The sequence below is a fragment of the Pipistrellus hanaki genome (assembly GCF_964339955.1).
Source record: "Pipistrellus hanaki genome assembly, chromosome: 8".
In the NCBI taxonomy this organism is placed as follows: Eukaryota; Metazoa; Chordata; class Mammalia; order Chiroptera; family Vespertilionidae; genus Pipistrellus; species Pipistrellus hanaki.
Window position 1 is genome coordinate 56,140,487 of NC_140510.1, and position 15,955 is coordinate 56,156,441.

General features: G+C 43.8%; 1 protein-coding gene across 1 annotated transcript; it reads right to left on the reverse strand.

Moving 5' to 3' along the window:
• Positions 1–1,281: 1,281 nt before the first annotated feature.
• COPS8 (COP9 signalosome subunit 8) lies at positions 1,282–9,555 on the reverse strand. The gene is made up of 8 exons (XM_084892781.1): positions 9,393–9,555; positions 8,387–8,457; positions 7,216–7,264; positions 5,485–5,617; positions 4,724–4,831; positions 3,074–3,136; positions 2,140–2,187; positions 1,282–1,506 (listed from the first exon to the last, which is right to left on the reverse strand). The coding sequence occupies exons 1-8, from the start codon at positions 9,468–9,470 to the stop codon at positions 1,427–1,429; spliced, it is 630 nt and encodes a 209-aa protein (XP_084748907.1). The 5' UTR covers positions 9,471–9,555; the 3' UTR covers positions 1,282–1,426.
• Positions 9,556–15,955: the final 6,400 nt, after the last annotated feature.

Here is a 15,955-nt window from a genome sequence, read left to right on the forward strand (position 1 = left end):
TTCACTTTATTGTGGCTACTAGAAAATTTAAATTCCCTATGTGGCACCTTCCATTTCTATTGGATAGTATTGGAAGGTTTTCTAACCTTCATGTGATTCTGCTGTTGGAAGCAATGAACACAACCCTGCCAGGCGACAGTGCAGCATTTGAAGACAATCGCCTACCCACTCCATCGTTCCTTCTCATGCTGACAAGCCCCTCCTTGCAAGCACTCCTTCTATGGCACATGTGTGTTAAAAAACATTTATCAAAACTTAGGAAATGACAAAATGGTTGTAAACTTCCTGGACAAATTTTTAATAGCCTGTTGACTTTCAATGGGCTCCCCAGGGATGGAGCCTTGATTTGTGAAGGAAGGGGCTGTGAACATCTGGCCCCTTATCGGTTGTGGCTGTTAGTTTAACGTGTAGAAACTCAAGTGTTCTTATAACCTTAGATGCAAAGCGAACATTCCGAGAAAAAATCTCTTAAAATGAGCAAAAACAGGAATCAAATAATTGTAAGAGAGACAGTGATAAACTAGAATGTCAACAGAAAAACTAGGATAGTGATGTTTCTAGAAACTGCCTTGGATGAAACAGTTGAAGAAATCAATTAAATATTTATTGAACAAATGCAAAATAAATGAACTGGGGGGGGGGTGTTTTAATCTGAAAATACAATAAACAACTTCAAATATTCAGAAAGCTATCACACGAGAAATGAAAAACTTTTCAGTATTTTTCCAAAAGGCAGAACTGAACCGAGGGATAAACACAGCACCCAGCAGGCTGCAGGACAGCGGTACAAAGTGTTACTTATCTCAACAGCTTCTTCTCAATACGAGTTTCCCTCTTCTGAGAAGAAAACAGTACAGCGTAACACTTCTCATGAGCTAATACTTCTCATGAGCGTCTTAAGTGTCTCAAGTCCCACCTCCACTGCCAGCAATGGATGTACTCACACTGAGAGAGGACCCTAACAATCTGTTTGCTAAAGAAACGCCTCTGGCTCCTCAGCACCCTGAGAAAAGAGAGCATATTCTCCAAAGAGGGTGCCTCGGGACCACCCCCAATTCAGACAATACCCCTGGGGACAGCCTTCCTCAGACCGGATGGGATAGCACCGGGCGCGGGTGGGACAGACGCTGCCATGCACTGTGCAGCATGAGGCAGGGGGCTGCACCTACGAGCCCCGGAAATGTAAGCTGACTGCGTCGTTCTGGCAGCCTCACCCAAACTGCCAGCTACCACCACAGGAGAACTGTCTCACAACTATTCAGCATGATGTGTAAGGACAAATATATATAATATGCTTTATATTACATCTGTATTTTATCACATACTCAGTACGGAACGCTGAGGTGTTCGATCCATCCAATAAACTGAAAATACAAAATTACATTTGTCAGGATACGAGACACTGGATCGTAAAGCAGAGGAGACGTCAGTTTTCGAGGAAAGCCACGTAATCCGTGAGCCTGGCGAGCTGCTGTTCGTTGGGGATCGGCGGAACTGGGGCAGGCTCTGTGCATGCAAGAGTCACAAAGTTAGTGTCCAGAGCAACACAGCTTTGGTTCTGCAACCCCGTCCCGTATCTTTAATTTTACAATAAGAAAACTTGCCCAGATTTGCCCTGACTTTGCACATTTGAAAAACAAGCCAAGAAGTCTCAAACTTTTATGAGTTTTCCCAAACTGGGAATAAAGCCCCGTTGGTTTGTTGTTACTGAAGCAAACATGCAACATCCCTGTGAAGAGAACACAGCTCTCCTAGTTACCCACGTGACAGGTAACTCAATGGGTGAACCACTGAGTGCTTTCCAGGCGACAAACACTGCTCTGGGAGGACTTCAGTGTTGATGAACGAAAAACACAATGACCACACTGTCGGGGGTTTCACTCGGCTTTTCAGGTGGCACGTGTCAGCTGGGATGCTGCTGAGAGGCCCCATCACAGCTCCCTGCCCAGGGCACTAGTGCCCAAGGTGAGCTACAGAGGGGAACCCACACTTTCACTCTTACAACCAGGTGTATTATTATAAATACCAAATAAAGAATTTAATCTCTTTACAAAGTTAGAACTAAAAATGAATAAATAAATACTACAAAAAAACAAGAACAGTGAAATGTATTTTAAATGAACATATGAAAATACATACCTGACAAAGGAATAAACCTGTTAAAGGAAACATCCAAGGAACCTGCAACTAAATAAACAAAATGTAAAGTCCACCTACAGAAGTCATTACAAAGAATTTCCATACAGTTTTAACGCGATATGAATTTACGGCCACTTATTTGTCAACAGAGATACCACTGCCCTCTATTTGATTCCCTTCTCTTGTCCTCCAGATCGCTGGGCCTGGCTTCCCTCGGCACTCTTGCAGGGCTGAGCACCCTGACATCTGTGCAACACTCAACTGTGGAGCAGCAAAGTCAAACAGGAGCTCAGTGTTGAACAGATTGGGAGGGCTGTGGGTTGGGCAGTAAGGCCCTCCCTGTTGAGTGGAGCCTCCTGATGAGTGGAAGGAAACCAGGGGCAGGACTGGGCCTGGCCTGAGCAGAGAGGAGGCGGAGGGGCTGGGAGCTCACACTGGGACAGCACAGCCAGCCCACCTGATTTAAAGCCTTAAAAGGAAGACCAGGTAATGTAATTGTACGAAGGTGGAAGCCACGGAAAGTCTTGATTAGAAGAGTCTATGTGTCTACAGTACAAGAGGAAAGGGGAATATATAAGAATTAAAATAACTTCCTAAGGCAACAGTTAGACAGGAAGGTTGAAGTTAGAAATGGCTCCATAAATGAAAGAAGGGGAGATTAAAACTTAGCAAAAGTTAAGTTGTAACAGAAATTATAAAACACCCACATAAATGTTTTGTACAAGAGATACATTTTTAATAATTAAGGGAAAACTAGGTGACTTTAAGATCCTTTCCACCCTACATGTCTGCCATTCTGTATTTAATGTGTGATTTATTTTAATTTTGCTAGTACAGCAGAATCTTATATCAAGTTACTCAAATGTAATATCTGAAAACTAAAGGCGTCCCAGGGAGTTCCATGCTGCACACACGGGTGAAGAGCTCCACCTACCTGGCTTTTTGGGCATGACCATTCTTGTGGTGGAGTCAGCTTGCCATCCTTGCTCCAGTATACCTAAAAAATGTGTATTCAACACAAAAATGAAGGAATAGCCAAAACCCTCCATTTTTCTTTGTCAATCGCATCATTTTTTCAGGAGACCTGACACATGTAGTTTAACCTGTCATGTGCAGTTTTACTAGAAAGTTGTGCTACAGACAGTGTTCCTATATAATCTTAATTTTGAAACATTCAAAGCTTCCTTTTACTTTATCAGGCTGGTATAACCACTAATAGATGATGTGTTTTCTACAAAGTACCATGGTATTAACGTGATCAGTTACTAAAAACAGACATAAAGAAAACTTACATTGTATTTTATGTAATCACTAGAGGTTGTGCACGAAATTTGTGGCTTGGGGAAGGGGTGGGGGGAAGCCTGTCACTCAGCCCGGCCTTCACCCTCTCCAATTGGGGGCCCCTCGGGGGATGTCTGACTGTCAGTTTAGGCCCGATCTCATAGGCAGCAATCATCTCACAATCTGGAACTGCTGGATCCTAACTGCTCGCCTGCCTGCCTGATCACCCCCTAACCGCTCCCCTGCCAGCCTGATTGATGCCTAACTGCTCCTCTGCTGGCCTGATCACACCCAACTGCCCTCCCCTGCAGGCCATCTTGTGACAACATGAGGGTGTTGTGTGAGGGTGCGAGGAGCACCTAGGATTTTATTAGTATATTTTGTATTATTGGATAGATTGTATCAGTAATAACAAAGGTGATGAAACCATGCAAACAACAGCTGACATGTACAATGAGATGACCAGTAGGTGCATGGTAGGTGCTTTTATAGGATTTTACATCATCACCATAATAGCTCTCTGAAGTGCACATGCAACCATAATTAAACAGATGTGGGAAATGAAATAGGGAATTCCGGTAATTTGTCCTAGATTACATAGCTGACATGGGTGTGGGACTACACTTCTACCCAGTATGGACTCTGGGGTACAGCATTTATTGGATAACAAATTATGGATTGATTTCCAGAAAAGAGTCAAATAAATAGATGCTTGCATGGGTAAGTAGTGGTAAGATTTCCTCTGAGATCTTACATTAACCTGCTTCCAAGTGTCCAGAGTTGTGCTAGGCCTTGGACAATGAAGGATAAGATGTGGTGCTTGATGGAACTCTGCTTTGCTGGAGAATGAAAACGTCAATCATTATAAAGCAGTGCCACACAGCGTGTGCAATGCTCTACCTCACTCCAGCATGGGAGAAACAAAGATGCTGAAGCACATCGGGGACCAGTGGAGAAGCACATCAGGAGTGGGTGCCAGCTCCCAGGGTAGAGGGATCAGTAAAATTGTGAGGGAGAAGATGGGCTGGAAAGGGATGCTGGGATGAGTCCACCAAGTCAGAGTGAAGTGGGATTTCTAAATGAGCAATGAGGTCAACTCTTCTCTCTGCCTAATTTGGTGGTTTTGGCACTTGCCCTGGTAATGACCATGTGGGTATTCACCACTGTGCCTGCCTTCAAGGCATCTGCTGCCTGGCCCTGCTGGGTGCTGGGCTGCGTGCTTCATGTCATCTCTCTAAAAACATGCACAACAAACACCTCCATTTTCCACTTTCCTTGAAAGCAACAAGTAGGCCAACCGTACCTTTCACAGCCTCTTCCACAGGGAGCCCGACAAACGCTGCGAAGTCGTCAGCGATGATCGAGGTGTATGCCTGAGAGACCAGGGCGAAGGCCCGTCTCCTTGTTGCCTCTGTGTGGGAGCAGAGGGTGGGCAGAGTGACCAAAGAGCTGACGTTTTGAAAAGGCGTAATTAAATGACATTACTGTTCTTGTCCAAATGTGGTGAGACTAGATCAACCCAAAGATTTCCGTCTATTGTCTGAATTTATAAAAGAGTGAACCAGGAAGATTGGAAGCAAATGTTGGGGTGAGGGAATGTAAAGACAGGGGCAGGGACGAGTTTTATTATGTTTCATCAGGCTTTTCATCTTTGCACATCTATGTACTGGACTGATTAGTTATAAAATCAAGAAGTTGGAAACCTCACCATGGAAGGCTGAAGCTGACTAAGTCCAAAGCACAGTCTCTGAAGTTATCAGAGTATTACCAGATTTCATTTTAGTAGAAAACAAAACAAAACAAAACAAAACAAAACAAAACAAAAACCTGACAAGAGCAATTTCAATCTCGGATTAAAAGACAGTGATGCCCCGAAGTGTCGCTGTTATCTCAAGCAACATGAAATGAAACAGCATGATTATAACAAATCTAAGAGTTCTGAAAACGGCCGCATTAGGAAAAAACTATCTATTTTTAAAACACACCACTGCCTTAATTCAACACTGCAGCACTTGAGGGAACAAGTGTAGTCTAATTTGATTTTTAACCACAAAGCAACACTACCTCTAAGTGCTTCCATGATCGGCTGGACAGTTTCGGACCACTGGTGAGCGTTGATGGTTGTGTAGATTCCAGGGAAATCTCTCTGCCAGATTCTCTGTCCTACTGACCAAATTCCCCCAAGTTCAGAATTTGCCTGCAATAAATATTATTATTGTCTTTGAAGATATTCACTGTGCAGATTCATCAACAGCTGTATCTTAAAACAATTCACCATTTCTTTTAAGGGATGTAATTACCTTTTAGCTCAATACCATAAGAAAGGTTTTTAAATGCTATGAATAGTAAAGTCTATTTATGTCTGATCTATTTTTATTTTTTGTTAATCCTCATTTGATATTTTTCTATTGATCTTTGAGAGTGGAAGGGAGGGAGTTAGGGGAAAAGAGGGGGAGGAAGGTGAGGTAGAGGCGGAAGAGAGTAACATCAATGTGAGACACATTGACTGGCTGTCTCCTGCACGTGGGATTGAACCTGCCCCTGAACAGGAATCGAACCCAGGACCCTTTGGTGCTTGGGCTGACACCCTAACCACTAAGCAACTGATATAAATTTTTATTTTAATAGCAAATTAAGGCATGAGAATGCAGTCCAAAGAACTAAATCTTAGAATTACCTTAAAATTATTTTTAAAGATGTATTTGAATTTCATTAATACATTAACACAGAATATATAACTGATATATACATAAATATATACATATAAAATATATTTTTCTTATTGATTTTAGAGAGGAAGGGAGAGGGAGAATCAGAAACATCAATGATGAGAGAGAATCAATGATTGGCTACCTCTTGCATGCTCCCTACTGAGGATGGAGCCCACAATCCAGGCATGTGCCCTTAACCAGAATCAAACTTGGGACCCTTCAGTCCGCAGGCCGACACTCTATCCATGAGCCAAACCAGCTACCGTAATATATATATATTTATTTATTTTAGGATATAAGTAATAGAAAAATGGCTAACAGCACAGACTTCCAATCTAAGATGCCATACACTATAGCCTTTCTAAGGCTAAAGCTGCCAGTAACATCATGCACATAACTGATGGCTGTTGTTTATTTAAGCCCATGAAGCTGGAAGAGCATTAACAGAATGACCTGGCAAGAAGGAGGAGTAAAAATACTAATTTGGACTGCTGCTGAATATTGATAATCAACAAAGGAGTTTGGGTGGATTCTTGGTAATTTTCTGAAATTTTCACTTGACATTTATGACAGGCACAGTGAATGGCTTGAAAGTAAAAATTTACTTCATTTCACTTTGGTTATTAAGAGGTTATTTCATCTAATCTCCTACCCCAAATAAGAAATCTAAAGTCTTAATTAGCAAAAATAACCTTAATTCTGTGAGTAATCATCATTTTTAGACTATTCTTATAAACATTATCAGGTTCAAAATTAGTACTGTAATAGAAAGCTGCATAAATCAGTTAAAAAACAATAGACAGCAGACCTTTATCTAAACTGGCTCAGCTGTTTACCTAGTTAAGTGACACATGAAATATCTCAAGAAATTTGATCAGCAGGAGCTGAGTATACAGACTACTATATTATCAAATGAAATTAAAATTTCCAATTAGAAGAATTTGAAGATCTATTATTAAACTTTAATACTGCTTTAATAACAATTTCTGTGAACTATATGGGAAGAAAAACAAACTTTTATGAGGTGACCATTTAAATGAGTGTTGTTACTGTATTAAAGAAGAAAAATAGAAAGGATACTTACAGATTTTATAGCAGGTGGTATTCTTTTCCAAAGATATCTTGCATTATTCCTAATTTTCACCCCCAAGAAAAAATAAGCAATAAAAAAAAAAAATCACCTCAATAAATGCTTAAAATTCTAGATCCCAATATAAACATTCAGGAATATTCTTTAAACTATTCTATAAAATACAAAGTGAAATTTAGTTTTACATGAATTTGTGTAGGGAAAGTAACAGTAGTTTTCCAAATGAAAAGACATAAAATATATTTACCAAAGTAAAGTTTTGCCATTTGTAGTAAGTTTTTTAATTAATAACCCAGATCTTAAATTAAGGCAACAGTACACTAAAAGTACAAAGATTTAAGTAGAACTGCCTAGATAATTTCTCTATAAAAATAAGCTAACATATATACTTTCAGGTCTCTGGCATTCCTTGACAACACATACAGTACACATGCTTTTTTCCTCGTCACCTCTCCTCCCACCAGTGGGCAAAGAATCACCAAAACTTTAAGGCAGTTTTTAAGAGTTTGGAAGCCTGAACTACAACAAACACAGGATGACAAGATTACAAAAAATGAAACAGACAATTTATATGCTAAAAATCTGGATTTAGGTTTTTAAAAGATATGAAAAAAAGTTTAGAAGAATTTAAAACAAAATTTAACAGCAGTCATGGATGGGTCATAGAACTATGAGTTCCTCATACCCCTTTGTAGTCATGCTTTCTGACTTTTCTTTAACAAATATGAATTAAGAATAATTAACAAGCAGAAAACTTCCAAGAAACCTCATACATGTTGGCAATAAATTCCTCTTAGTTTTCTCAACCTTCCCTTTCAATTTCTCTTGGTCTATTGATTACAAGTGAAGTTAAGTAAATGAAGGTAATAAGAAAGTTTCATAAAAAGACAAAAGAGAAAAGATCAATAGGATTAAAGCAATTTGAAATGGGCATTGTAATTTCTCATAACAAACTGGAGCGCTTTTTAGGTGTATATAAAACAAATGTAGTCTAAAATAACTCAGCCTCATCATAAATTTATAATTCAGTATTTGACACAGTATTAAGTATTATAATAAAAGATACAGCGCCTTGTGCCCCTGTTCTAGTGACGGTATTTTAATGTATGAATTCTCTATAACCTTGAAGAAATTGCTGCTCTTAGCTTTAGTAAAAAGTACTTACATGTCATTATGGAGTAGATATAAAGCTAGAAGCTGACCATACACGGGGGGTGTAGCAATTCCTCCAGGTGCCTAGAAGACCAAAATGAAAGAGAATAACCTAATTTACACTTATATTAATACCCAGAGTATTAAATTGAAATCTGTCATCAGCAGTGACTTATCTCTTCAGTGACTTTATTTGAATGGGATTATTTAAATAGGATCCTTTTCTCAGGTCTCAAATTCTTATATAAGTTATCTTAGTATTATAAGAAACAAGTATTTCCAACGATTCCTAAAGCATGATGATTCTGCCATTATATCAAATATGTTGAATATCTAAATAAATGAATAATAAACAGGAAAACATCACAGTTGATTTAGGCATTTCTAACCTCATTCAACTTTCATTCATTCCATTTAAAAAAAATCTATTGTGTCTATTAGTAAGCAGCTGTTTTAGGCTGTTGTCTACTTTGGCTAACTTCTTTATACATGCTTTTTTAAGGGCCTTTCTAAAACAAAACCTTAACTTTAATAGCTGCATGATGTAACTTTCACCTCTTACTGAAGACAAATCGATAAACTCGTCTGCTAACATTATGGGACCAACAAGGGCTTTCTAAGCTAATAAAAGGTTCCAATGGTTACATCTTTGGTCTGTGTATGTGCGTGCACACGTCTTGAACAAAATCCACATTCCTCCACCTGCTCCCATAACCGGGGGGAGATATGCAGCACAGTGGAGGGTGTAAGGAGCAAAGATGAGCAAGATTTTCGGGCTCATTAGCTAAAGACAAACAACAAAAAGTTCCCAGCGAGTTCGGGCGACTGGGCCTGGATCCTTGGCCATCCGAACAGGCCAAGGCGCCAGACTCCACAGGCCCAGCTCCCGCGCCCAGCAGGCGCCCGCCCCCTGCCCCGCCCCCGATCCGCAGGCCCCAGGCCCGGTTACCCTGGAGACCAGTGCCGCCCGGGACCCGGAGACCCCCCGCGGCTCCTCCCAGCGCTACGCGAATGGTTACCTCGAGCTCTTGGTTCTCGCACTGATCTAGCAACTTTTTGAAACTAAAGGCACCTTCTGCCATAACGGCCACGGGCATCTTCCCTGCCGGTCCCCCTACTGCACCTTCCCGAAGAGCAGATCCCAGGCTGTCCGGGGGGGAGTCGCAGAGGTGATGACGTAAAGGCCGCCGGCGCAGCGCGTGTCCCCTGCGCAGGCGCGACGTCGGTTCTGGCGCGTCGTAGGTCGTCGCGGCTGCCAAGCAGTGGTCGCCGCCGCTCTGGCCGGCGCTCTCGGTGCTCTGGAGGACTGGCCCGGCCTCTGGGGAAGTTATTCTGTGTGTGCGCGAACAAAGCCCCCCGTGGAAGGGAGGGCTTTGGGCCATGTTTGGGGCTATGCGATATCTCTCTGCTTTTTGAGGCTTAACACACACGCACACGTAAAGGTTCAAAACGGAGCTTTGGTTCTGCCCCCATGCCTGCTCCTCACCTCTGGAGAGGACACCCTGTCCTTCCCGTGGGGGACCCCACTTCAGAGGGCAGCCGCCCGGGACCACCGACTTGGATGCAGCGCTCTGCAGACCTGCCCACCTGCCTCCCTACAGGCATCTCACACTGCCAAGCGGCCACAACAGTTTTCTGAAGCATCTGTTTTTGTTTTGGCACCTGTCCTACTAGCACTTCCCACCTTAGGCCCTCAGATGAGTACAGAAGGACTGAAAGGAGCCTCCCCTTTCCTGCTAAGTTAATGTTATAATTTCAGCACAATCCTAGGAATACATCAGCATACTACACAGAATAATAAAAAGTAATAATAAAAACATGTTTGCAAAAGTCCTGAAAGGACCTGGAGCTCAGGGCAGAAATTTGTGAGGGGGTGTTTGGAGACCTAAAAAAAGCTGTAGAAAATGATGACTGTGAAAGATGCCAAGGGTTTACGGATAAAGCAGGGAAGAGTGAGGGCAGGGGGTGAGGTGAGACCCTCACCTCCTCTATGATTTCCCTCTGCACCTGTAAAACCAAGGTAACATCCAGGTTGCTCTGCAAGGCTGCTCTGAGGATTGAGTGAGATTATTATTAGTCTTAGTTCAGTGTCTGGGCTAATTCAGGGAGATTACTGTTAATGCTATGAAAGTAGGCAGACAAAGGCTAATTTGGGACCTTCCTTATTCATACAGAGTTTTAAGACACATATTTTAAAATATTTGATAAATCAAGCATTAAGTTTTTGGAGGTAAAATGGTTCTAAAGAAGTAACTTCTAGATTTCTTCTATTCAAAATAGAGGGCGGAAGGCAGATGGGGCAAAAGGAGTCTGGGGACGTCCTGGATGCGACCTCGGACCTCGCCACCAGGGGGTGCAGTCGCACTGTGGAGGATCTTATCTTCCCTCCTGTGGAAGGATCTTGCACAGGCCTTGGTGGAGCAGTAAGATACAGGCTTCTTTAGTCTGGGTTTTTAGCTCAGGGCAGTTAATTCCTCCTCAAAATTACTTTTTCAAAGGGAAACCTGGGGCACTGTGCTTTTGAGGAGCCCCTTTCTATTTTTGTTAAAAACAAATGATCCACAAGTATATGTCTGCCAGAAAAATACACTCAGGATACAAGAGCAGTAATATAGACTATGAGAGAGTATTGATATCGTCTGCTTTGGCCTTAATATGAAATATGGGGGAGTCGGTTTCTGGATGTCACACAATCTGGCTGGAAGATCACGTCCCCGAAAGATGATTCTAACATTAGACAAATAAATCTCATACTTCATAATGTGTTTTACATAGGATCCATTCTATGTCTGATTTTTAATATTTTACTTTTTTTTGTAAAACACAAGAGGTAACATGTCAATGAGGAAGAGTTAGAAGAATCTGTAGAAAATGGTAAAATGTGTCTAATACACCATGTTAGTGAGGTTTCCTATTAATATCATCCTGGTTCATTGTATATAATCTAGCTTCACTGGGAGCTGCATAAATCCTTTTGGGGAACAAGCTGTATAAATAAGCCAATGTTGTTAAAATATCCACCTTATTTTTCCAGTTAATCAACAACATGTGCTGTGTATGGGAAATATTCTATGATATCGGTGACATCTCAAGTGCTGAAAAATGATTGGCTTTCTAATAAATGATGCTGAAGCAAATAACCAAATCCAACCTATACACAACAGTAAATGCCAAATGAATTAGAAATATAAATGCAAAAAATGAAGTCACACAGTTCTAGAAAACAACAGCAGTGAAGTCCTCTGTGGGGGAAGCTTTCTCTTTATGACTCAAAATCCACATTGTAAAAGAAAAGATGAATAAAAGGCATAAAATGAGCAAACATATAAATATTGAAAAGATTCCTGTGCATGCCCCAAATACCACATGCAATATTTAAAAATACAACTTGGAGGATAATATTTTAATATAGACCAGAATCGCAGGGTCCTTTTCAGAAACATACAAAGAGTTCTAAAAGACCGGGGAAAGCCAGGTGCAGATGGCCACATTGGTGATGGTCTACTTCCTCAGCAGCTCCAAATCCCCCTCAGAGAGTGGCCAGAGCCATTGGACAGAGAAACGGAAAGCCTCAGAGACTTTACAATGAAATTGGTCACAATGTGTTCAAGAGAACGTCAAAATACAAGCAGACGGAGCCCACCATGGAAACACAAAGACTCATGTGTTTTTGTCTGCAAGAAAAAGCAGAGGAAGTAGCAGTGCATTGGAATGACCCAAGCAGAGGAAAACCCCCAAATAGCCCTGGTTTTCACTATAAGCAGAGAAGGATGATTTGGGCTGATGAAGCTTCGGTCTCCACTGTCCCAGGTGAAGCTGGGGTGGGGGGTGGGGATCTGGGGCTGGAGCTGCTCAGAACCTGTTGACTCTCAAGATGGACCCACTGGGGCTTTCTTCCAGGGTTGGGTCCCCGAGCCCAGGAGAAAATGCTGGGAATAGAGTAAATATTTCTCGGAGAGGAGACAGTTGAGGAATAGGAGAGAGGGTCCAGATGCAACTGAAGGAGCACACAGAGCCAGGAACTTTCAGAATCCAAGCTGCCGTATGTTTAAAACACTCCCCACAAGTAACAGCGAGAGGGCTCTGAGGATTTGAAAAGCTGGTGTGAGCCACGATTCCTTCTAAACGGTCATGAAAACCGCTTCACAGAAAAATGAGCAACGGAAAAGGATTGAGGGGAAGTCCTGGGTGAGTTTCAGATAAAAAAAAAAAAAAAAAAAAAAAAAAAAAAACTGAGGGAAAAAATACCAAAGCCCTTTGGGAAAATGGGAAAGATATGAACAGACTGCCCACAAAATGTACACATCAACACATAAGAAAAAATGTTCAACTTTATCCCTGATGAGAAACAGAGACTGAGACACAGTTTTCATGTATCAGGTTGGCGAAAAAGCAAAAGCTTGACACCACACCACGTTGCCGGGCATGGAGAACAGGTGCCCCTGTGCACTGCTGGGGGTGGAGGAGCAACAAAGTCCCACTCTATGGAAGGGAACATGACCCAGTACATCCAAACTACAGATACACTCACCCCACTGGGCTGAATAGCATCCCCCCCAAATTCATGTGCAGCTGGAACCTGCGAATGTGACCTCACTTGGAAATGGGGTCTTTGCAGAATGTAATTGAGATGAGGTTGTATTAGATTAGGGTGGGCTCCAATCCAATGACTGGTATCCTTCTAAGAATAGACCCAGACTTGCAGGGAGAAGGTGACAGCCGAGGTAGAGATTGGAACGCTGTGCCTTTGAGCCAAGGGTTGCCAGCAACACCAGGAAAAGGTGACAAAGGATGCTCCTTTAGTGCTTTCCTGGAGAGCATGGTCCTGCCTGCACCTTGACTTTGGAGTGCTAGCCTCCAGAACTGTGAGAGAATCTACTCTGGGGTTTAGAACCTTAGAGTTTGTAAGACTTTGTTGTGATAGTCCTGGGCAATGAACACGTGCCCTTCAGCCAAACAATGTCACCTCTAGGAATTCATCCTGAAGACACCTCAAAGGGTACAAAAAAGAATACACACAACTCATTCATTAGGGTATTGATGGAAGATTGGTTGACTAAACCGTGACACTTATTCTCAGTGGAATGCTCTCTAGAGCTACACAGCTCTGCGAAAGGATGAAGAGTGTCTATCTGAGCTGGGGGACTGACTCCAAAGTTGGTGCCACCAACCCATCACTCCCCCTATACACACGCAGGGAGCTACATGGAACTCGGCTGGCACAGGTCTTGCTTTGCCAATAGAACACAGGAGTGAATGGAGCCAGCTCTTTCTGAGGACTGGCAACTTCTACCCGCTCTCTCTTGGAGATCACACAAAAGAGTGGGAGCCGACAGGAAATATGGCCAGTGCATCCAGCAATGTCTGAGGGTGTCACGATCCAGGACACCGAAACCATGGTCTCTTTGGCAGGTCTAGTTCCCGGGGAAGGCAAGAAGACCCTACTCTCTTGGCCAGGGGTAGGAGGTATGGGGAGGGGCTTTTAAAATCATCCAAGTCCTTTCCCACCCAAAGTGGCCTTCAGATTAAAGCCTGGTTCCCAGGAAGCCAACGCTGGCAGAGAAGGCACCATGTGCCAGTGTCTGGAGCTGTGGATGGACTGTGGTTTCCATCTCCCTCATTGAGGGGACAAGCTGGCGAAGCCTCCTGATTAAAGGGTGACCGATGATACAGCTCAGGCCAAAGCAGATGGTTTTCAATAGCATTCAATATAGATTTAATTATGGAGTTGGGGGAAAATAAAATTATTTCCACAAAGTGTGTAGGCTGAAGTGGCAATATGTGTACTGGACATTATGTGATGATAGGACTTTGATTTTGCTATTTTGTTAAATAGATATCTGATTGAAGAATTTAAATGTAAGTGCCCTGCCCTGGAGTCCCAACCATCCAGGGGGTGTCAGTAGCTGACTGTAAGAAGGGATTTGGTTGGCCTTTATCCTTCATTCCTGGGAGGTAAGTAAACGTTTGGAATTTCCCGAGTGATGGGAGTGTCTTTGTTTTCCTGGTGGGACCCTTGGACCACACCTGAAAGTCTGTGCCAACGAGCTGACTCATGGGAACCATCATACTCTGCGCTAATGAGATGGCTCAGGATGCAGGCTGGCCGGGCCAGGAAGACCAGTGATGTGATTAGAGAGTTGGGCTTTGAGCCACATGCTATCAGTACGACATCTGGGGGCTTGTGGGGAGACTGGGGGTGGAATTTAATCATGCAGGTGATGATTCAATCAATTCTGCCCTGGTAATAAAACCCCAATAATCTCCGGATCCAGAAACTCTGGGGAGCTCCCTGGCTCTGCAGCACCGTGAATACTGTCATATATCAGCAGTGACAGCAGGGCGTGGGGTCCCGGGACCCACGAGCTTCCAGTTCAGAATCCTCCCAGCCCCAGATCTGCTCCCTGGGTCTCTGTCCTTGGCTGGTTCTCACATAGCCTTTTGCTGTAAGAAATTTGTCATTGTAAGTTTAGTGCTTTTCTGAGTTCTGTAAGTCAGTTTAGCCACTTATCCAGCCTGTGGGTGACTGTGGGGACCCCTGGGTTTGTAGAGTTGGTCTGAGTGAGCATGGCCCTGGGAACCCCCAGCTTGCAGCCAGTGTGCTTCATGGCTGGTGATTGGAGGACTGCACCCTTCACTTCCAGTTTGGCAAAGCCTGGGTAGGGATGAAGAATGAGAGGTGGGAAAGGCATGAAAGGGGAGATGGGGTGACTACCTGGGTGAGGGGGAGGCCGGGCCAGCAGGTAGGCTAGTGACCCGGAACAGGCTCCCATGTCCTGGTTAGGCCCCTGCATCCCGCTGGGCGGTGGTGACCTGTGGTTCCGGTGGGGGTCTGTGGGACTGCTGGGATGCCCTCACAAGTCTGTGCTGGTGGGGAGGGATCACTGGATTGTCCAGGCCCAGCTGATCGACTGGGCGGGGGTAGAGTCTTCGAGGGGCCACAGCTCCCAGACCCACCACACAAATCAGTGGCAATAACAACTGAGCTCAGGGTACAAGCAGAGAGAGGCCCTGTCCCCTCCAGGTGCCAGCACAGCTGCTTTTCCATTTAGGCGGCTGCCCTGCCCGGGCCAGGAGGTCTGTCTTGTCACTTAATTTTCAAGTCAAGTCAACAAGTATCCATGAGAGGCCTCCTCGGTGGCTAAGAGAACAGTAAAAGGCTAAGGAGTCATTTCCTGCCTATGTGGGTTCTGGCCACCCAGGTGGTGCAGGTGGGAAGCCACCGGAGGAAGAGAGTCAGGGTCAGCACAGACCACAGGGACGCTGAGTCCATGGAGCCTTGATGGGGTACATGGAGATACTTAGGTCCTTGAAGGACACTTAGGGGCTGGCTCTTCTGAAAGCTGTGTGGGCACAGAGCGGAGCACAGAGGAGGTCTCACAGAGACAGACCCAGGGAGGTGTGGCAGAGATGCCCGCTCAACCATCTCCACCCAGAAGGAGTGGGTGGAGAAGTCCGGCGTGGGAGCCGCTTGCAGGTGGGCTATCCCAGTGGGATCACTCACGTCTACACAACCTGGCTTTCCTTGTCCAGCCGCTGACTCTGTTTCCTCTCTGTTGGTACACTGGCAGGCGGCCCTCCC